General features: G+C 47.0%; 2 protein-coding genes across 4 annotated transcripts in view; one reads left to right on the top strand and one right to left on the bottom strand.

The window, feature by feature from the left end:
* The window catches only part of TMEM63B (transmembrane protein 63B), a 47,084-nt gene extending 40,082 nt beyond the window's left edge, over positions 1-7,002 (bottom strand). The window contains exon 1 of one of the 2 annotated variants that reach the window (XM_086878272.1): positions 6,740-7,002. The gene's annotated coding sequence lies outside the window, so the exon portion shown is untranslated. The remainder of the gene's footprint in view (positions 1-6,739) is intronic. The other variant, XM_086878271.1, reaches the window with a different exon arrangement.
* MRPL14 (mitochondrial ribosomal protein L14) lies at positions 6,939-17,376 on the top strand. Of its 2 annotated transcripts, XM_086878274.1 has the most exons (4): positions 6,963-7,028; positions 12,705-12,750; positions 14,229-14,315; positions 16,693-17,376. In XM_086878274.1, exons 3-4 carry the CDS (start codon positions 14,242-14,244, stop codon positions 17,057-17,059), a joined length of 441 nt encoding a protein of 146 aa, XP_086734400.1. In that variant the 5' UTR covers positions 6,963-7,028; positions 12,705-12,750; positions 14,229-14,241; the 3' UTR covers positions 17,060-17,376. The 2 variants fall into 2 exon arrangements, with proteins under 2 accessions (XP_086734399.1, XP_086734400.1); XM_086878273.1 differs by lacking the exon at positions 12,705-12,750 and having other exon boundaries at positions 6,939-7,028.
* Positions 17,377-18,243: the final 867 nt, after the last annotated feature.

Below are 18,243 nucleotides of genomic sequence, written 5' to 3'. Positions count from 1 at the left end.
ACCACAACTCTCCAAAAAGCCCTTCAAGATAGCCTTCATTTCTGCTTCGCTATCCCAGTTGATATTACAGGAAACCATAAAGTCTGAACTCTCTAATTACAGTGACTTCCTACCCTGTCTTCATCACAACTACAATCTTCTAAAAACGTACATTGCTGTACATTCTTAACGACCATGAAGTTCCCTCCTCCACCTTTTCTTACTCAGGCTACACAGCCCTTCTCACAGTTCTTCTCATCCTTCCTCCCACACCATATTTCTAAAGACCTTAATTTCTATTGCTTTGCTGGATAGTCTCTTGTTTGCGCACATTCTTCTCCGAGAGTTGCATCTATATCTGAGCCTGGCCCTTCAACAACACCTCATCTCTGCTCAGGAGAGCACTAATTGTTTCCTGCACCTTAGAGGTGTCATTCTGTACACAACCTAGCTGTACACAAGGCTTTCCTTGTGTTTTTCTGCTCCCTAGAAGAACACCAATCCTCAATCCCCAAATTCTGGCAATACCAGTATCCTCCTCTGCCTGCCTACCTAGTGTCTCTTTATCAGATAGAAACTCTTTTGAATACAGCTTTCCCATTAGCTGAGGGTCCACATGGGGCATATCTCCTACCCCTCCCTCATTTGTTTACAAGGCTTACACTTGGGTCATTGACACAAGCTGACTTAAGTCAAGATCTATTACATCCATTACCCCTGCTCAGCTAAGAGGCAGGTCATCCTCTAAGGCAGGGGTGTTGACCAACTTTGATGCACTACGTTCCAGACAAAAGTATGCTGGTGATTTTTAACTGGCATATTCTCCCACTTCCCTAACAGAATAAACACTAACTGTTTATTCTAGCTTATTAAGACAGGCTGGATGTAGTCCCATTCTTTTCCCCTGTATTTCAAGGGATCAAACCTTGACTGTCCCTTCACCAGATGTTTTCTCTGGTGGCTGCTCACCATGCAAAAGTTGCCTTAGTCTGGAAGTACTTTCAGGAAAATTTCATAAGGCTTTGCCCATATGCCCACATCTAATTTACCTAAATAGTCTTGTCACCTGTTCTGATTTGTGCTTGGTTTTGCTTTTTAAAATTAACTCATCACCCCAATCTTCTTTGCATTGACAATTGACAGAACTCTTACTGTCTCATTTTATTTGTTCCTCTTTTCCATGCCTGCAGGAGCTAAGTCCTTCTATCCAAGAGCTGTAACAGCTCCTTTTGCCCTAGCTGGGAGTTCACACCAAATTTCGCATCCACCGCAAACCCAGTTCCTTCCTCCCAGATTTATAACTTTATGACTAATGCCAACTCAAGCTGCCTTTTCTGCGTTGTGAGTAATAGTGAGTCCTTGGGCAGCAACTGCAGCTCAGCGGACACACAACAATAATTAATTTCCAGGTCTATGCCTCAAGCATGGAGTTAGAATCCAGGAAAACCAAGTTACCCACTTGTGTATGCAGACATCCTCAAGATGTCAGCTTTACCAGCATCACCTGAGAGCCTCCAAAAGTCAATGGCTTCACATAAAGGGAGTGTAGGCCATAAGCACAGGGAGATGAAGGACAAATCCCTTTTAAGATCTTCCTTGGGACCCAAAGGCACTAAATTTTTGTCTCAAGAGCACAAGTATCCTGAGGCCATCTTCAGAGACCCTCCCAGTCTTTATCATTGCCAGGTGCTCTCTGCCCTCCAGCAGAAAACATCAGATGGGATAATTACTTCAAGCAGAAGACAAGGCCTGCTGCCATCTGAGTTTCCTCTAAGTAAAAGATCATGCCAAGATTCTCTCTGACTTTGAAGGTACATGAAACAAAGTCTACTAAACGGCACTGATTATCTGGCTAAAGCAGGGCCAGGCCAGCACACAACTCTCCCACCAAATGTACTCTTGTGCAAAATTGCACTTGTAAGAATGACACTCTCCTCTGACCCATGTCAGCAACACATTAGGAGACAGGTGGATGATTTAAGGGAGCCCATCAGAACAGCTCTTCCATGCAGGTCAACAGAAGAAAGCACAACACCTCCCCAGAGGCAACACCACGAGGCGACAGAGCCAGAGGTCACATCACTGGTGGCAGCTAGCTGTCTGCAGAGTGATGCTCTCCACTAAGCTGGGAACAGAGACCTGCACAGAAACCTGAGAGAGCATTGCTTGGAAATGGGATGTCAAAGCAAACACCTTCTCCGCACAAAATATTACAGGGGTGCAGAGGCAATGAGCACACCCAGGGAAGGGATATGGGTAGCTCTGGGAGCATACAGTCCTTCCACGGAATGAGGGAACAGACACACACAGGAAAGCTCTGCAGCAGTCACTGTTCCAGACACAGAAGGGAAGGGAGGTTTTTTTCAGCTTGCTGCTCAGAGGTAGAATGGCTGTGACGGTTCAGAAAAGCAATAGCAGAACACACTGAAAACAGGCAGCATGAATCCTGCCTGTGACTGCTTTCTCCTGTGCTGATGCAATGTGTTGCTTTTCTAACACAGTTCTTTAAGAGATCCAGCCCTCTCTTTAATGCAACAGCACAAACAGCCAACAGAAATGGGAATATTCAAAACCTTGCTTTAAGCCAGACCTGTACTACCAACAGCCAATTTCTCTGGGGAAAAACAGCATGCATAAAAGAAGAGCTCTCTCTCTTCCCAGCACAACAACCATGTGGGCAGAGGCTGTTGGCATGAACATAAAGACCAAAGCACATAAAGAACTGGAGACTTTGCTCACATTCAGTGGGCTATGCCATCAGGAAGCCTATCTTGCCCATATAAACTGTGTAGCCAATCCAAGAGTTTGGCCTGACAAAAGCACTGGGATACTGGGAAACTGTTTCCATTCCCCAACCTGGCTTTAAGAAGGAGTAAAGGAAGAGAGGTGAAAACACAAGGGAGAGAATGACAGGCAGGCAATTTCAACATGCAAGAGCCATGGGGAGAACAGAAGCCTTTCCAGGACTGCTTAGCAATCATGTGCAAGGAATAGGTAGCATGCAAACATAACCCTGTAAAAATGGCAGTGAGCACTGTGCAGAGAAACACTGTGGAAAGGGTTCTGCATCTCCCATAGCAAGCCAGCCTCAGGCTTCCTGCAGCTAATCTGTATTTGAAGTAGAGGGCAGACACTCAGCTCCATGCTGGAAGGACATGAAGCGAGAAGGCAGTGCCAACCACAGGCCTGCAGGCTCAGAGAAAAGCCATTTCATACTGCAAGCCTTTGCCCCACAAGCTTGGCAGCGACTTCACAAATCTCACCCTCTCTCCGTACGCAGAATGTATGTATGTCTTTCCCATTCCTTGATTTTTATTTTTCTTCTTTTAATCAACTTTCTAGGAAATGCATCAGGCCTGTCCCCCAACTCTCTACCCTAGACAAGCCAGAATGCTTCTGACAGATGAAGGCTGCAAGGCAGACAGGTGCCTCCCTGCAAAGGCCATGCTCAAGGCAGGTCCTGCACACATCAACTTGCCCTATGGATAGGAAAGTGTGGAAAAGAGTCTGAGCTGTACATGGCACAGGAAAGAGGTTGAGGACTGCAGTTCCAGGTAGCAGGCACTCCCACAACAAACACAGAGCTACCTTCAGACAGGCCACCTGCCCCACGGTGCAGCCCATTGAAGCTAGAGCATCAGGACCAGCAACACAGTTGCTAAGATCAAAGTGGCAGAGGGACGCAGGGACCCCCACCTCTTTCCCTTTCTGGAAACCTGCATTTCAGCTTCCAGCTCCACCTGCAAGCAAGCTTGAAACTCTCCAGGTTCATTTCCAGAGCCAGGAGGAAGAACAGACAGCTGTACTGAGATCAGACATAGCAAAACCTTCCTCTGACTCATTCAGTATCCCAGAGGCCACAGCCCATTCAAGGCTCTGCCATTCCCTGTCTCCGCTCCCCAACACCTCCTGAGCCATCAAGAAATACCTGAGACCCTGCAGAGCCAGTTCAGGCAATAGGAAATCTGCCCCTTTGCTTTGAGGCTCCAAGCAGGGCCTCCTTGTGATGAGAGCCAGTGTGGAGAACAGGCAGCAGGCTGGCACACTGGCCATTTGCTGCAGGAGCTGCTGGATGATTTGGGGGGGTGGGGTTTGTGCATCTTCAGGACTTGACACTGTTGGCTACCCAGCAAGCTCTCAGTGGCAGGAGGAGGCAGGGAAGGAGCAGCCTAGGCGACTGTCACTAAGAATTGCTTGGTTCCCACCCTATGGAATGCAGCTGCTAGACTGAAAAAGCCTTCATGGCCCTGTCATTCAAGGACATGAAGACAAACTCCATTTTCCAAACATTCCCATCATCTTGTCTCATCTGCATACCTCAAAAAGCCCTGGGGAAGATCCAGTCCCAGCCTCCAGGAAGCCTTATCATCTGTGCCCATCCCTACCCACGGCAGAATTCTCAGATGCTTTGATATGCAAATCAGCCACAGGATCCATAACCAGCGCTGTCTGCAATTAACAGCGCACACGGAGTATCCTATACCCAGGGCCTCCTCCCTCCCCAAGAACCACACGGCTGCACAGGCTTCGTATCAGATGATACAGGTCCCAGCTGTCTTCGGTGGGAGCAGGAAGTGCTGCCTGCAGTCCTTGGATTTTCAGCACACAGCCTCACCCTGGCCACCAGGATGGAGATGGGGCACTTACAGAAAGAATGCAGGCTGAGGTAGCACCTCGGTGTGGATGGGCAGATGACAGAGGAGATGACGGCAGGATGCTGTGGGGCTCCCAGGGACAGGAGGCTCACACAAAGTGTAATTAGCAACAGAGAAAAAACAGGACCTGGGCACTGCCAGCTCTAAGTACATTTACTGCAAACCTCAGGCTACCTCGGATTTTCTAGAAGTTGTAGTTCCCAGAATGAAGAGATTTTGTGAAGATTTTTTTTTTTCCACGTAAACAATATAAAAACCCCTCCAAACAAGTTCCTAGCCCACTTTATTACTACGGAAAGCTGAAAAATATAACCAAGGATATTTTAAGCCCAGAAAGAAAAAAAACCATATGAAACCCGTACGCAAACTAAAAGCAAATCACATTCAGGATTTTTCTTTTCTAGGCTCAACTCATGGCTTCAGAACAGTTCAGGACAGTTGCACTGCACTCCGGTCAAAGGGCAAGAAAACGGAGCATTGCAAAGCCTCGTGGCAATGTCTTCTTGACATGAAAACTGACTCCCTCAGAAAATACAGTAGCTTCAGTTCCTTCCAAGGTTACCAAAGACAGGAACAGACAAAAATAGGGCAAACTTAGTGCAACAAAACATACTTATGAGTCAAACCAGAGCCTCTTCCCAACCCCCTCAAAGGCATCTTCTTTCATGTTTATTTTGCTCTTATGGTATCCAGGTGAAGACTGCAGAATGGACGTCTCTCCCCATAAAGATAGCGTATTCCTACTACTAAAAGGCTCAAGATGAAAAAGGCCTTCCTCATAGATACCAGCTAATTGCAGTCATTAGAAGTAATGCTTTGCTATTTCTGGTTGAATGGAGTCCTCCTGGAGTCAGTTACAAGCTGAGTGGTCAGCTTTGCGCTCTCTCAGAAGCATTAAGAGTCATAAAAGCTATTAGGGACTGTACAGTGAGATTGTTTGGTGGGGAGGGGTAATGGTCCCTGCCAAGGACTTCCAAACGTTCTGTCCCACACTCAGATGGGGCATCGGCAGCACCACCCAAAAGGCACCTGAGCCTTACAACCTTTCAGTAAGTAGCTTTTCGACCCCTGCTAATCGGATGTTCCTGCCCCACAGCCCCATGGCCTTCCCCGTGTGCTTGCCCCAGAGAAGGACACCACGGAGCAGGACATTTTCACAGTAACAAACCCAGGAGAGAGGGGACTCCTTTCGGATTATGCACAACTAAATTAGCCACTCTAAGTACACACTGATGGGCTTTTTGTTTCTAACTTCTGCTATCGAGAGGAGAAAGAGAGGGAGGTGCCCAGAACCTCAAATTGCCAAAACACCTGCTCTCCGTCCAGCTGAGAGCTACCAAACCTGCTGAGAGCCCCAGGCTGACTGCAGCCACATTGCAGATTTTTGGCGTGATGCCCCTCTCCAGCAGGGAGCTACGTAAAAGGTGCACTCTACGGCAGGAGGAAAAAACATGGTTTGCTGATGTGAAGGAGCTGGCGAAGAGCAAAAAGGGATTGCCTGGCTATCTGGCCACGGACATGAACCATATCCAACAGCCCTCTGTCAAGTACTACAGGGGAGGAGAAGCAGGGAAATATCAGAAACCTGCTCGCTACTCCCACCACCCTTAGAACATCCCTTCTGCCTCCCTGCTGCTCTCCTTCGCAGCGGTGCCTGCAGGAGCGGCGGGGGGCGGGCAGAGGCCTCTCCGAGCCCGAACACGCACAAAAGCACCGACCGCAGAAGAGACGGGCGCCCCGCGGGCAGGGGTCCAGCGACCCCCGAGGTGCACAAACGCAACAGCAGCCGAATCGAGGGACGGCAAAGGACAGAAGGAAACCCTGCGCGGCCTTGGGGCGGCGGGCGGCCCTCCGCGCCCCACGGGCGCCGCGCCGGGCGCGACCCCCACCCCGCTCCGCCCCAAGATGGCAGCAGCGCCCCCAGCCCCGGCCGCCCCCACCGCGGGCTCGGCGCAACGGCCGCGCGCCCGGCCCGGCCCGCCCTCAGCACGGCCTGAAGCGCCACCGCAGACCCCTCCCCATCCCCGCCGGCAAAATCCCTCCGGGCCTAGAGGAGCCGCGGCCGCCGCGCCCCAGCTCCCGCCCGCTCACGGGCAGCTCCTTACCCCGTGTCAAGCGCGGACGGACTGCCCCCGGACCGGGCCGGGCCGGGCCGGGCCAGGCGCTGTAGTACCGCGCTGCTCTTCGCCGCCCTCGGCAGCGAACAGCGACCGCTGGGCTCGGCTGAGTTCGGCTCGGTTCGGCTGCGCTCGCCAGGGGCGGGGCCCCGGCGGTGGGCGGGGCGCGCAGCCGCCGGCTCCGCACAGAAGCGGGGGGCGGGGTCTCGGCGCTGCGTGTGCGCACGGGGGCTGCGCTGGGTAGTAGGGCGCGTGCGCTCGGTAGCTCCCCGCGGAGGTGCTTGGCGGGGTCTGGGGACGGGACGGGACGGGACGGGACGGGACGGGACGGGACGGGACGGGACGGGACGGGACGGGACGGGGTGCCGCGCCGCGTAGCGTAGCTCAGTACCGTAGCGCCCAGAAGGGCCGGTATTCGGTCTTGCCCCGCCGCTGAGCCAGCCTCCTCTCGGCGTGCTTTTTCCCGGGGCTGGCGCCGGGCCCTCCCACGGCCCCGTGGCTGAGCGGCTCAGGGCGCGCATGGCCCCTCATCCACCGGGCGCTGGGGCTGTGCCGCTGCCGTGCTCGCCTGTGGGCCCTAGGGCGCCGGGGTTGGCCGGGCCCTCACTGCACCCGGATCCCGGCCCTGCCGCCCGTGCCTTGGAGGGAGCCGCTTGCTGGTGCCCCTGGGACTCTGTGTACTGGGCTTGGAACTTGTTAACCCTGAGCATGAGCTGCTGCTCTAGAGGGACGGAGAAACGCCGTCCCCGAAGATGCGCGGCGCGAGCTTGAGCGGTGCTGGAGTGGCGCGCAGCGCGGCGGTGGGTGGTGACATTGCTCGAAAGGAGCTGAGAGCTGGAGCCTGTGTCGCTTGCACACCGTCCTCCTACTGGCCTGCTGTCCGTGCCTCCGCAGTGTGGCCTGGGAGAGAGGGAAAACACTCTTCTGAAGTTCCTGCATGTTCGGAGCGTTTCTTTGCTCAGAATTCGTGTGGGGCTGCGATAATGGAGTTATGCCTTTGTGGGTATGAGTAGTCACGCAGCAAAGTTAGACCAAAATTCCTGTGTCCTGACAAGTGTGGCATTTGCTCGCGTGTGTCATGGGGACTCAGGAAGTGTGGGCACTAGTCTGTGCTTTCCTGGTCATTCTCCAGAAAGCTCTTTTGGAGGTCCAGTGAGTAAGGGGAGGCAACTGGGGGAAAAGACAGTATAACATATTTCTTAAAAGCATTAATTACTTAATCTTTGTAGTAAAAACAGGTGGACAAGCTAGCCTTTTTAGCAGCAGATGCTCATTTGTTGGCTTCTCTGGTTCCAGAGCTGTCCAGGCTTGCCTGAGAGGGTCTTGTTTGGAAGAAGAGAGACTGAGTTAAGGGAAGTTTCTGAGTGAGAAATGAGGCTTATGCCACAAAAGCTGCAGGTAGTTCTGTACTGCCTTGCAGTGTGAGCATGCCTTTGTCTCCAGGTCATGTTTCTCTTAAGCCTGAATTCTGACAACATTAGGCATCCTTTTCTGGCATAGCTTTATCAGGAAGACCTAGAGCCACTATTGTTTTTTGTTCTGTGATCAACTAGCCTAAGTCATTGTCATTTGTTGTCAAATCAGTTGTTCCTGTCTTTTTTTCATGGTCGAGACACAGCTATTTGATTTCTCTTCCTTCTTGTTTATGTTGCTCTCCTTGTCACAGCTCCTCCCAGTGTAGTTACTGCTGTTTGGGTTGTGATTGCACTTTATTGGTTGTGGCCTGGCCACTCAGGTTGGGGCTGGGAACTAAATCTGGTCTTGTGGCTTTCCACCATTGTCGTGCTCTTGAGACCTCAGTATTTCTAAAACCAGTAAAGCGACATTTAAGAGGTGATAGCAGTGTAAAATTTTGATAGTGTGGGCAATTCTCTGAATTCTCATGTAATTCCCAAAGGCAGAGATGGGGAGGGACCTTTCTTGGCTTCACCTCAAACCCCACAGGCCCACCAGAGAGACCTTCTGGATCTAATCCAGTACCTGCTCTATTGCTCATTTCCTTTGACTTCACACAGATAATGGTCCTCTCTGTAGCTTAATTTTCTGCTGGTGCACTGAGAATAACCCCTCCTTATTTTAGTACACTGCTGTGAATATGAACATATAGGATGATTTTAGGTGTTTGGATATTAGAACAGTAAGTACCGTAAGTACTTTAGAGTTGTGACTTCTGGATACTTAAAAAGTCAAAAGTAAGTTTTATATTAAAGGTATGCAGCTTTTGTTATCTGCCATTCCAGATCGTGGTCTGGAAAATGAGGTTAATGTGTTTTGCTTCGAAGTTGTTAACAGATGTACCTGTAATGAGTTTCTGTTGATAACTTGGATCAATAAATGTCCTGTTTAATAGATAATCCTATTCATAAATAGATTTTAAAAATACTTAATTCCTCTTTGTGGATCCTGGCCTTTTTGTCTGTCATTAATGTGAAACCAATTATGTCTTGGTAATGAGTATCTTGTGTATTTTTAACACACACATCCCTTAATCATGTTGCTTCCTTTATGAGGAGAGCTGTGAGTGGATTGAGTTCCTTAGTTCACAGTTGGCTCCTGCAGCTCACTGTGGCAGACAGTCTATAAATAGACCTGCAGTGGCAGAGTAGGGGTTTAGGCGTTTGTATTGCGTGTACTGTCTTGGGTTTATTTCTTATGTTTAAATGGTGGATGACAGATGCAGTTCAAATCTTTATGGTGCCTGGAGCATGTCTGTTTTGATCTTTTAAAAGAATAGAGTTGGTTCCCACTGTCTGACTCTGCAGATCAGGTCACTGCTATAAAAGTGAAAAATATTTTTACCTGGTTTCATTGGCTTTGACAACAGGCTTTGGGTAATTTGCCTCAGCATGCTTTGCAACATCCATTGGTTTTCTGTGGGGCCTGTCTGTGTGGATGATTTGGCAACAGAAGTTGCCAAAGGAATAGCTGAATGATTCTGGAATTGTGAATCTTGGGAATATAGGGAGGAGGGGTTAGTTCCAAAACTTGTGATTAGAAAGGAAAGTAGTACTGAATTTGCAGGTAACAGCATTCTTCAAAGTTACAATTGCTCTAGGATAAAGGCAAGGTAAGACTGGTGCCTTGACTGTTTTTTAGTGTATACACCACTGATAAGAACTTGGTCAGAGCTGTTGCACTGGCTTTTGGAGTGTTCAGATGCAGACCTTTTCAGTTCTCCCATGGCTGTATTAGTAGAGCAGATTCATGTAGACCATTCTTGTGAAGCACACTGGTGTTTTTGCTGAAATGACAAGAGGTCCTTTTCTTGTCCAAATCTGGTGTTTCTTTGGAGATACTGTCACCACGTAAGTCTGGGTTGGCAGTGGAAGAAGTCCCAGTCTTGTGTTGTGCCACATTCCATTGCAGCAGTGTTCATGTGCCTTCAGGTTGAGCTGGATCAAGAAACAGAGCTAGCTGAAAACTGTGACTGATTTACGTAAGTGCTGAAGCCAGCATAAGGGAGGTGATGGAAGTGTGTGATGAGGGGGACATAGGGCTTCCTTTCTTGGTGATGTGTGCCCTGATGTTCATTCAAACAGTATGTAATCCTGTCTTCCTTGTCTGGCACATGTCCTTGCTCTGTATCAGTTCCCTGATGGTCTACTCATGCATTTGATGAAAATGCTGTACGAGTATTTTTTGTATTTTCCAGTTTTATTAGGGGGAAACTTACCAGAATTTCTCCATTCAAGAACCAGTCAAGATTGCAGTAAATATAAGCTGGTTCTTTAATATTAAGTAAAAACTACTGAAGGTGATAGCTACTGCACTTGAAAACTGTGCAGTGGGTAAGTAACTTCTAGATGTTTATAACTGGTGAAGAGTTTCTTTGTTGAGCAGTGTTGGAATTTTGTGTCAGTCTTTTGCATTGAATACGGTAAGGCAGAAGAGCTCTTGAGAAGAGTATTTGCAGTAGCAGGTTATTGCATGCTCAAAAGTAATTCAGTGAAGTAGAAATAGGTCATTTTAATGAATATTTGATTAACAAATTCCTCACCCCTTTCTGAATGTTACTTCGAGCTCTTTTCTGAGGTCTGTGATAACTTTAAATGGATATGTGGAGAGGGGCAAAGTATCTCTGTGACTGTGATTTTCATGAGATAGAGCCACTACTAGAAATTAGTGGCAGCAGGGTAGAAACAGCAAGAGATTTGTCTGCATGGTTCTTTATTGCTGCTTTGGTGCAGCTATGAGTGGTCAATGTCATTTATATCAATAGTTGCCGTTGTGTTAGGCCACTCACTTTAGGATAGTGTCTGTTTAAATACTGTTCTTGCCTAGCATGAAAAACTTGGAAATTAATCCTGCTTGAGCAGGAGATTGGACTAAATGACCTCCAAAAGTCCCTTCAAAAATAAATCCTTGGTCAGGGTGTATCAGTGGCTAAGTACTAAGCAAGTGGTGGTGTTTTGCCTGTCCAGGGTATTTTGGAGTGTGCTCCTGCCTGTATCAGTTGGGCAGTACCGATGGCATACTTCTGGGAATTCCTACAAATTTTCCAGTGCTTGAAGGTTATGGGGTTACTCTTCCCATACACCTATGAGCACTGAAACCTGGTGACCCGGGGAGAGCCACCTTCAAAAGCAAACTTGGATCATATGCATTCCCTGTGCCTTAATGCAGCTTCCTCTGAGGCTTTTTAAGGCCCACTGGTGTGAGGCAACATGTGCTGGGAAGGAGAAAAGTGCTGGGAGCAGTAGGACTGATGGCTGTCATCGATTTATAGCAGCTCTTCAATTTTGGCACCACCTCTGAGTGTTCACGTGTCAGAACCAAGTGTGGCAGAGTGAATGGCTTCTGTGCCCTTCAGATTTGTTTAGTAAATAGCAACTCCACAGGGGCAAACTGAGGGCAGGAGAGATGAAGTTCACAGCCACAGAGGGATTAAATAGGGACTGGATCTACTTGAGAAGCACCTGGAGACAGACCCAGATTATTGACTGTTCCTTTCTAGAAAGGAAACTGGCATGTTACAATATTTGAAGTTGTGATTCACTCTTTGTGAACACTCTTGCACCCTTGAATGCTCCTCTTCATGCCATAGATGCATTCTTCTTTTCCCTTCACCCTGAACCTTCCTGCTAATTGGAAGCATTCCCCCTGTTTACTCAGTTGCTAACAGGATGCTTCATACCAAAGAATCAATCACGCAAAATTTCTTAGCTTGTGACACCTCTTAATGTGCTGAGGAATAATTCTTAGCTAAGAAGAGGGTACTGAGTCATCTGGAAAAATAAACAGTCCTTGGACACTTAATGCTATTGATGCTTCCACTAGTAGTTTTGTAACTTCAAACCTTCACTGATGTTGCAGCGTAGAAACAAACAGCGACTTCTGCCAGGAGCAATGAGTGAATTTAGACTTGAGCACATTTTAGATGTGCTTTAAGCACATCTGGCTTTGCTGGTCCTGACACTGCTGTCTCTTTGACAGCAGGCAGAGCCTGCACCTTTGCCTGCCTTGTCATGAGCCCGCAGACCTCTCCTATTGATCTTATGTAACGTTGAGAAAGAGATGCACCTTCTGCAACCACCAAAGCTACCATGCCTGCTAGGAAATAGAGATGGGGGTGACAGTGGTATCTGAACTCCCCAAGAAGTGTCCATGAAAGACAACAGTGAGGCCAAATTACTGCTGCTTGTTTGGGTTTTGTAGAGGGATCCAAAGGCTCTTTGTGATTCTGGAGAAAGTAGGAGCATTATTACCCACTGAGTTTGAATTTCATGTGGGGAGATAGCACACCCGTGTGCAGAACAGGACACAGGCAGATGGTGGGCTTAAAGCAAGTCAGCGTAGTTGAACTTGCTTAGAAACCTGGGCAGCAGCAAAGCCAGTTATTGGACCTTGATTGCCAGTTGCACTATAAATGCAACAGGACCTTGCTGTCATTAGGATCACACAGTTAGGTAAGGACATGTGGCATAAACACAGCCTTTTTGGAGTCTCATTTCAGAGAGGAGACAGTGCAGGAACTCATTTGATGATCATCTACCCCAGAGGTAAGTGTTTTGTTTTTTTAGTAAATCAATACAGCCTTTGGCTCTTGCTGTTCTCTTCCAAATCTGCCCATGTGACAGAATTGGTTTGCCACCTGTGCTTTGCTCAGGTGTAGCCCTGCTCAAAACTGCTGTGGTGCACATGTCCTGTGCTTCTCATTGTGCACTCAGGTAATACTTGCTCTGTAGAGCAACTGCAAACCCTAAAATTTACATGCACCCCCAAGTAAGCAAACACATTGGAGAAAAAAACAAATAAAAGTAGTGAAGATTTAGGCTGGACTTTACTTGGTTGTACTAAGAGCTGTGGCATTGTCTGTCAGAAGGCTCTGTGGGTATTTTTTTCTCCCTAGAGAAGTAAACTCAGCTTTGTTTTAAAAGAAAAGTTTAAAAAAAAGTCTTTACAATGTATTGCTGTAGTTTGGCCCAAAACTCATCAGAGCTGTCAGAGAGACAGATGAGGTCAATGGATTTTTAGTGTTTGCTTTATAAAGGAGAGAAAGAGAGCACATGTTGGTTACACTGCCAAAGTCACAGCAAGCAGTGTCACATGGTAGTAGTTGCAGTCAAGTGGAAAGTTAGCTGTACCTAAGCTGGCCTGAAAGAGGACTGGCTTTAGGTCTGTGTTGTTTCCTCCCTTCACTTGGATCTGCCGGCATAACCACCTGGGTCATCACTCCCTAATGATGTTTGGGAAAGTGATCTGGGTTCAGATAAGCCTTTGTGACTGCGCACGCAAGCTGCTCTCTGTCAGTCTGACAGAATGAGGTTAGAGAACCGCCATAGACGTAGGCAGGGGAAGAAGGTGTGGTTCTCAGTCGGAGGTTACCCTTGTAACCCAGCTCTGCTGCAGTCAGGATGGTGTACAGTAGCGTTGAACAAGCACTGTAAAGGTACAGGGAACTCTTTTCTCTGGGCAGCCTGAACAGGGCAAGACTGGCAGCAGTGTTACTGTGGTCTCTAAACAGGCTGCTTAATACCTTTGTGTGCTAAGAGAGAGCATTCCCTCACCAATGGAGCTCTGACTTGTTTCTTGTCTGGAAAATTGTTTCCTGAAGCTGTGATGCCAGTCTGTAGGTTATGTTGCCTTTTTCTTGGTTTTGTAGGTAACCTTGGTAGCTTTTACTGGGCCCTGCAGCCTCCAAACCAGTTCACACGTGAAATTCCCAAACCTGCTTCTTGTTACGTGATTCACAGTGCACACAGAAGGGCCCTTACCTCTCTGTGGAGGAAACTGCAATGCAGTGATACTGAATCCTGCTTTGTAGTATATGTGTCTGAATTACACTGCCTCCTGAATTCAGACAGGGGTTGTAGATCTGCTTGTAGTGTGCTGCAGGTGCTGCTACCACTTTGTGTCCTGTGGGTTGCAGCATCTAAATAGTTGTTGAGGCCCTAGTGTGTGATTGACGTAAAGGAAAGAAAGCAAACCAAATTCTGTCCATTTTCCAGAGTTAATAATTCTTTTGTTTCTTATGCAGGGTTCGTTACCAAATGGCTTTCTTGAATGGACGATTTGGTTTATCTTTAACACATCTAAGCAGTGCTGTGATCCAACGACAGTTCAGGTAACTTTCAAATTTTGCTTTTGTCGTCTTCAGAATGTTTCATGATTGAAACAGAAGCTGTTAAGTAGATCAAGAATAAGATACAGCATTTGTAATTCAAAAGGGTAATATAATTTAAAAAATAACCTCACAGTTTTCCTTTCATAGGTAGAAAAGCGAGTCCAGACACTCCATTTGCAGGTTCCTGGCAGTCTGAACTCTGCTTTTTCATATGTGTGTAAGGAGGCTTTCAGGCCTTTGACAGCGTTACATGGGCCTGCAAGTAGAAGTTGAAAGTGTCTGTGTTTCTCATGCAAGTGCAAAAAAAACAACAGCAGGCCCCTGCTGATCCAGAGCCAATTACAGTGCTTAAAGTTATTCAAGAGTTTATAATTTAAGTTATTGGAATAAAAATAATCTGAAAAATTACTTTGTCTTACTTTACAGTGCCTATTTAGTTATTTTTCTTTTGTTTCTTATTCCAGGCTTTAGGCATTTAAAGTTTTAAATTTATGGACTTCATATTTTGCAATGCCTTTCACAAAGTTTAGAGCTTGATCCCACGGTATACTCTGCCAATATGGGGACTCTCTAGAACTCTTTTGAAGGGTCAGGGCTTCAGTTTAAAGGATGAGAATAATCATTCCTAGGACTGTGGCCTAGAGAGGGGATTAAGACAATGCTCAGGGATAGGTTTTGTGATAGTCTTGGGAGCTATCCAGAGGAGGTGTCCAGGTCTTTGTGGCTTTCTCTGTAAGTGGGCTGCATGAGAACTTTGGCCAATATACACTTAAAGCATATATAATTGACAGTGAGAGGGAGGTGAAGTCTAGTCCATAAAGGTGGGAAGGACTTCAAAAATCTTAATGGGGAGACCTTTTCTTTGTGGGGTATTACTCAAAGACTGTGGCAGAAATGAAGAAAAAAGGGAAAGAAAAAGTTCTCCCGGTGCAGTTATTCATGTCTAGTGGTTTCCTGGACAGTCACATTTATATCTGTTTGCTACTGCTGTGTTGTACCACTTGGTCCCATTGAGGTTGTCCCTGCTCCTTCCTATGACAACACTTTTCTTTTTCAGCCTCCTCCCTTCTGTCTTCCCTGTTATATGGCCACAGATGTCAGGCAGAGAAGAGACAGTGTGGTGTTCTGCAGTCCCTGCCAGAGGATGGGATGGGAGAGGGTGGCTGCTTGCAGAGATCAGTGACTTCTGAGAGAGAGAGAGAGGAAAGCTAAAGTAGGCCTCTTTGGGAAACAGATCTTGAAAGGCAGTGCTTGACCTCTGGAGCAGTTGGACTAATGCAGGCTGACTCCGCTGGCCTTTCTTCACCATATGTAAAAATACCTGCTTCAGCTGATGTGCATCCACACCACATTTGGTGTGCATGCTCATCTTTTAGGTAGCTTTACAAATACAGGCCCTTCCTCTTCAAGGAGGGATGATGGTCCCTATTTACTTTACAGGCTTCTGAAAAACAAGATGAATGGTTAGGTTGCTTCTATATGCTGTCACTAAGTAGTTCAGCTGGCAGCAGGTTGGCATTCCTGCAGCTCTGGCCAGAGCTCAGTACCTCACTGCAAAGCAGTTGTTTAGCAGAAGAAAGAATCTTCCTGCTTTTCCAGTGGTCTGTGTTTGGGTGTCTTTTGAAGACAAGCAACAAATCACTTGAGTTTGAGCTCACTGAGTAAAAGAATAATGGTTTCTGTAAGGGAGCATGTTCCTGCTGTTCCCAAGTTTATTCAAAATCAGACTTAACAACTTACTATTGTGCAGTTTATTTATGTTGCTTCTTACTCTTGCAAAGCAAGCATACTGAAGATACTGTGTCTCTCTGGATTCCTTCCACTTGGGGAAAGTGGTGATCTCTTAGATTTTAGTTGGGAACAGCTTAGCACAGGCTCAGTAGGACCTCAGGGATCTTACTGAGAGCAAAAATGAGACTCACAGACTTCACTGAAGGGAAGGTTGGTCACTGAAGTCATTAGTGCTAGGGACTGTGTGCAAGATTGGAAGAGCCTGACTTGAGTCTTAGCTTCCTGAAGGCTGGTGAAATGGAAGTAGCACTTTTTTTTTTTTTGCTTGTAAATTGACGCTAGATCATCTGCAGTTGCTAAAAAGCCTGTGATATGCAAACCACTCTTCACTCCATCTTTTAGTTGTGTTTTAGAGTAGAAAGGTTGTTTTATGTTTGACATTTAGTAGAGTCTGCAAAGTCCAAAGCAGCATCTGGCTTTCAAAGAGCGCACTGAATGGAGTCAGTGTGTCACCCATATGGTATATATTTGTTGCTGGCGCCTTCCAAGTGGCGTATGTAATGACAAGATTCTGTGCTGGGTTTGCCTTTGCTCCCCAAGGATTATTGAGGAGATCTGTCTCTCATTCTCTCTTATTTTTTGGTAGCACCACTGGAGCATGCCGAGCAATACAGAAACTAACCCGTGTGCGAGTGGTGGACAACAGTGCGTTGGGGAACACGCCGTACCACCGGGCACCAAAATGTATCCATGTGTATAACAAGACTGGGATTGGAAAAGTTGGAGATAAGATCCTTCTGGCTATCAAAGGAGAAAAGAAGAAGGCTTTAATTGTAGGGCACAAGATGCCTGGCTCCACCATGACGCCTAGATTTGATTCCAACAATGTGGTACTCATAGAAGATAATGGAAATCCAATAGGGACTAGAATAAAAACGCCAATACCCTATACACTGCGAAGAAGAGAAGGCGAGTTCTCCAAAGTATTGGCCATTGCCCGCAACTTCATATGAAAGCTAAGAGAGGTCTTCAGCAATCCTTTTATATCCTTTCATGCAGTAGCTGTTCCTTGGTCCTTTTCCAGAAACTGGTGAAACATGAAAAAGCTGATGTTCATCAAGAATCTCTCCTCCCTTTTAAGAATTTCAAACAACTAATTTAAATATTGAAAAAGTTTATTTTTCTCCAAAAGAAGGCTGATTTTTTTCACAGAAAAAAAATTGCAGAAAAATTTTTTTTCACCTGCAATATGTTTGGGAAATGGTCCTTCACCCTTACTCCTCCTGTGGTGTTAATCTGATCTGTCATCATTAAAATGAGAACATGAAAATCCTTGTCCTGTATTGCTTATGTTCTCTTTTCCCTATTTCTGCCTTTCCCAGTTCCCCAGGAGCAAGACTCAATCCCTGGCCCAGTGATATTGGGGGTCTACAAAATGTTCTGGGCTCTTCAGGAACCATGTTGAGACACTTGAGCGCATCCAGAGGAGGGCAACGAGGCTGGTGAGGAGCTTGGAACACAAGTCCTATGAAGAACAGCTGAGGGAGCTGGGGTTGTTTAGCCTGGAGAAAAGGAAACTCAGAGGTGACCTTATCACTCTCTACAACTTCCTGAAAGGTGGTTGTGGTCAGGTGGGGGTTGTTCTCTTTCAGCAGGCAGCAACTGACAGAACAAGAGGTCACAGTCTCAAGCTGCACCAAGGGAAATACAGGTTGGATATTAGGAAAAAAATTATCACAGAAAGAGTGATAAAGTACTGGAATGGTCTGCCCAGGGAGGTGGTAGAGTCACCATCTCTGGATGTGTTTTAAAAAAGACTGGATGTGGCACTCGGTGCCATGGTTTAGTTGAGGTGTTAGGGCTGGGTTGGACTCGATGATCTTGAAGGTCTCTTCCAACCTAGTCATTCTGTGAAATTCCATGAATTCTGTGAAAGTGGTTGACAAGTAATAGAGTAGGAGAGATACATCATGAACTATGAGTGCTTTGGGCACATTCAATAAAAACACTACTTTCTGTGATTGTCTAAGAGAAGTATTTAGGAACAATCAGAATCAGGAGGGCATGGTGGCTTGCAATGTTAGTGATGTGTGCTTGAATAGGGCATACCAGGGATTGGGAAGCAGAAGTAGGAAAGGGAGCTGAAGGGGGAGCAAAGGGTAAGGTGAGATGCAGCCTGAGCTCTCCACCTGACCAG

The sequence above is a fragment of the Cyanistes caeruleus genome, chromosome 2 (assembly GCF_971803275.1).
Source record: "Cyanistes caeruleus chromosome 2, bCyaCae1.hap1.1, whole genome shotgun sequence".
Classification (NCBI taxonomy): Eukaryota; Metazoa; Chordata; class Aves; order Passeriformes; family Paridae; genus Cyanistes; species Cyanistes caeruleus.
This window is presented reverse-complemented; position numbering and strand designations above follow the sequence as displayed.

Coding starts and splice junctions, on each gene's coding strand:
- MRPL14 (XM_086878273.1), top strand. CDS start 14,242: ATGGCTTTCTTGAATGGACGATTTGGTTTATCTTTAACACATCTAAGC. Junction 14,316..16,692: donor GTGATCCAACGACAGTTCAG/GTAACTTTCAAA, acceptor ATTTTTTGGTAG/CACCACTGGAGCATGCCGAG.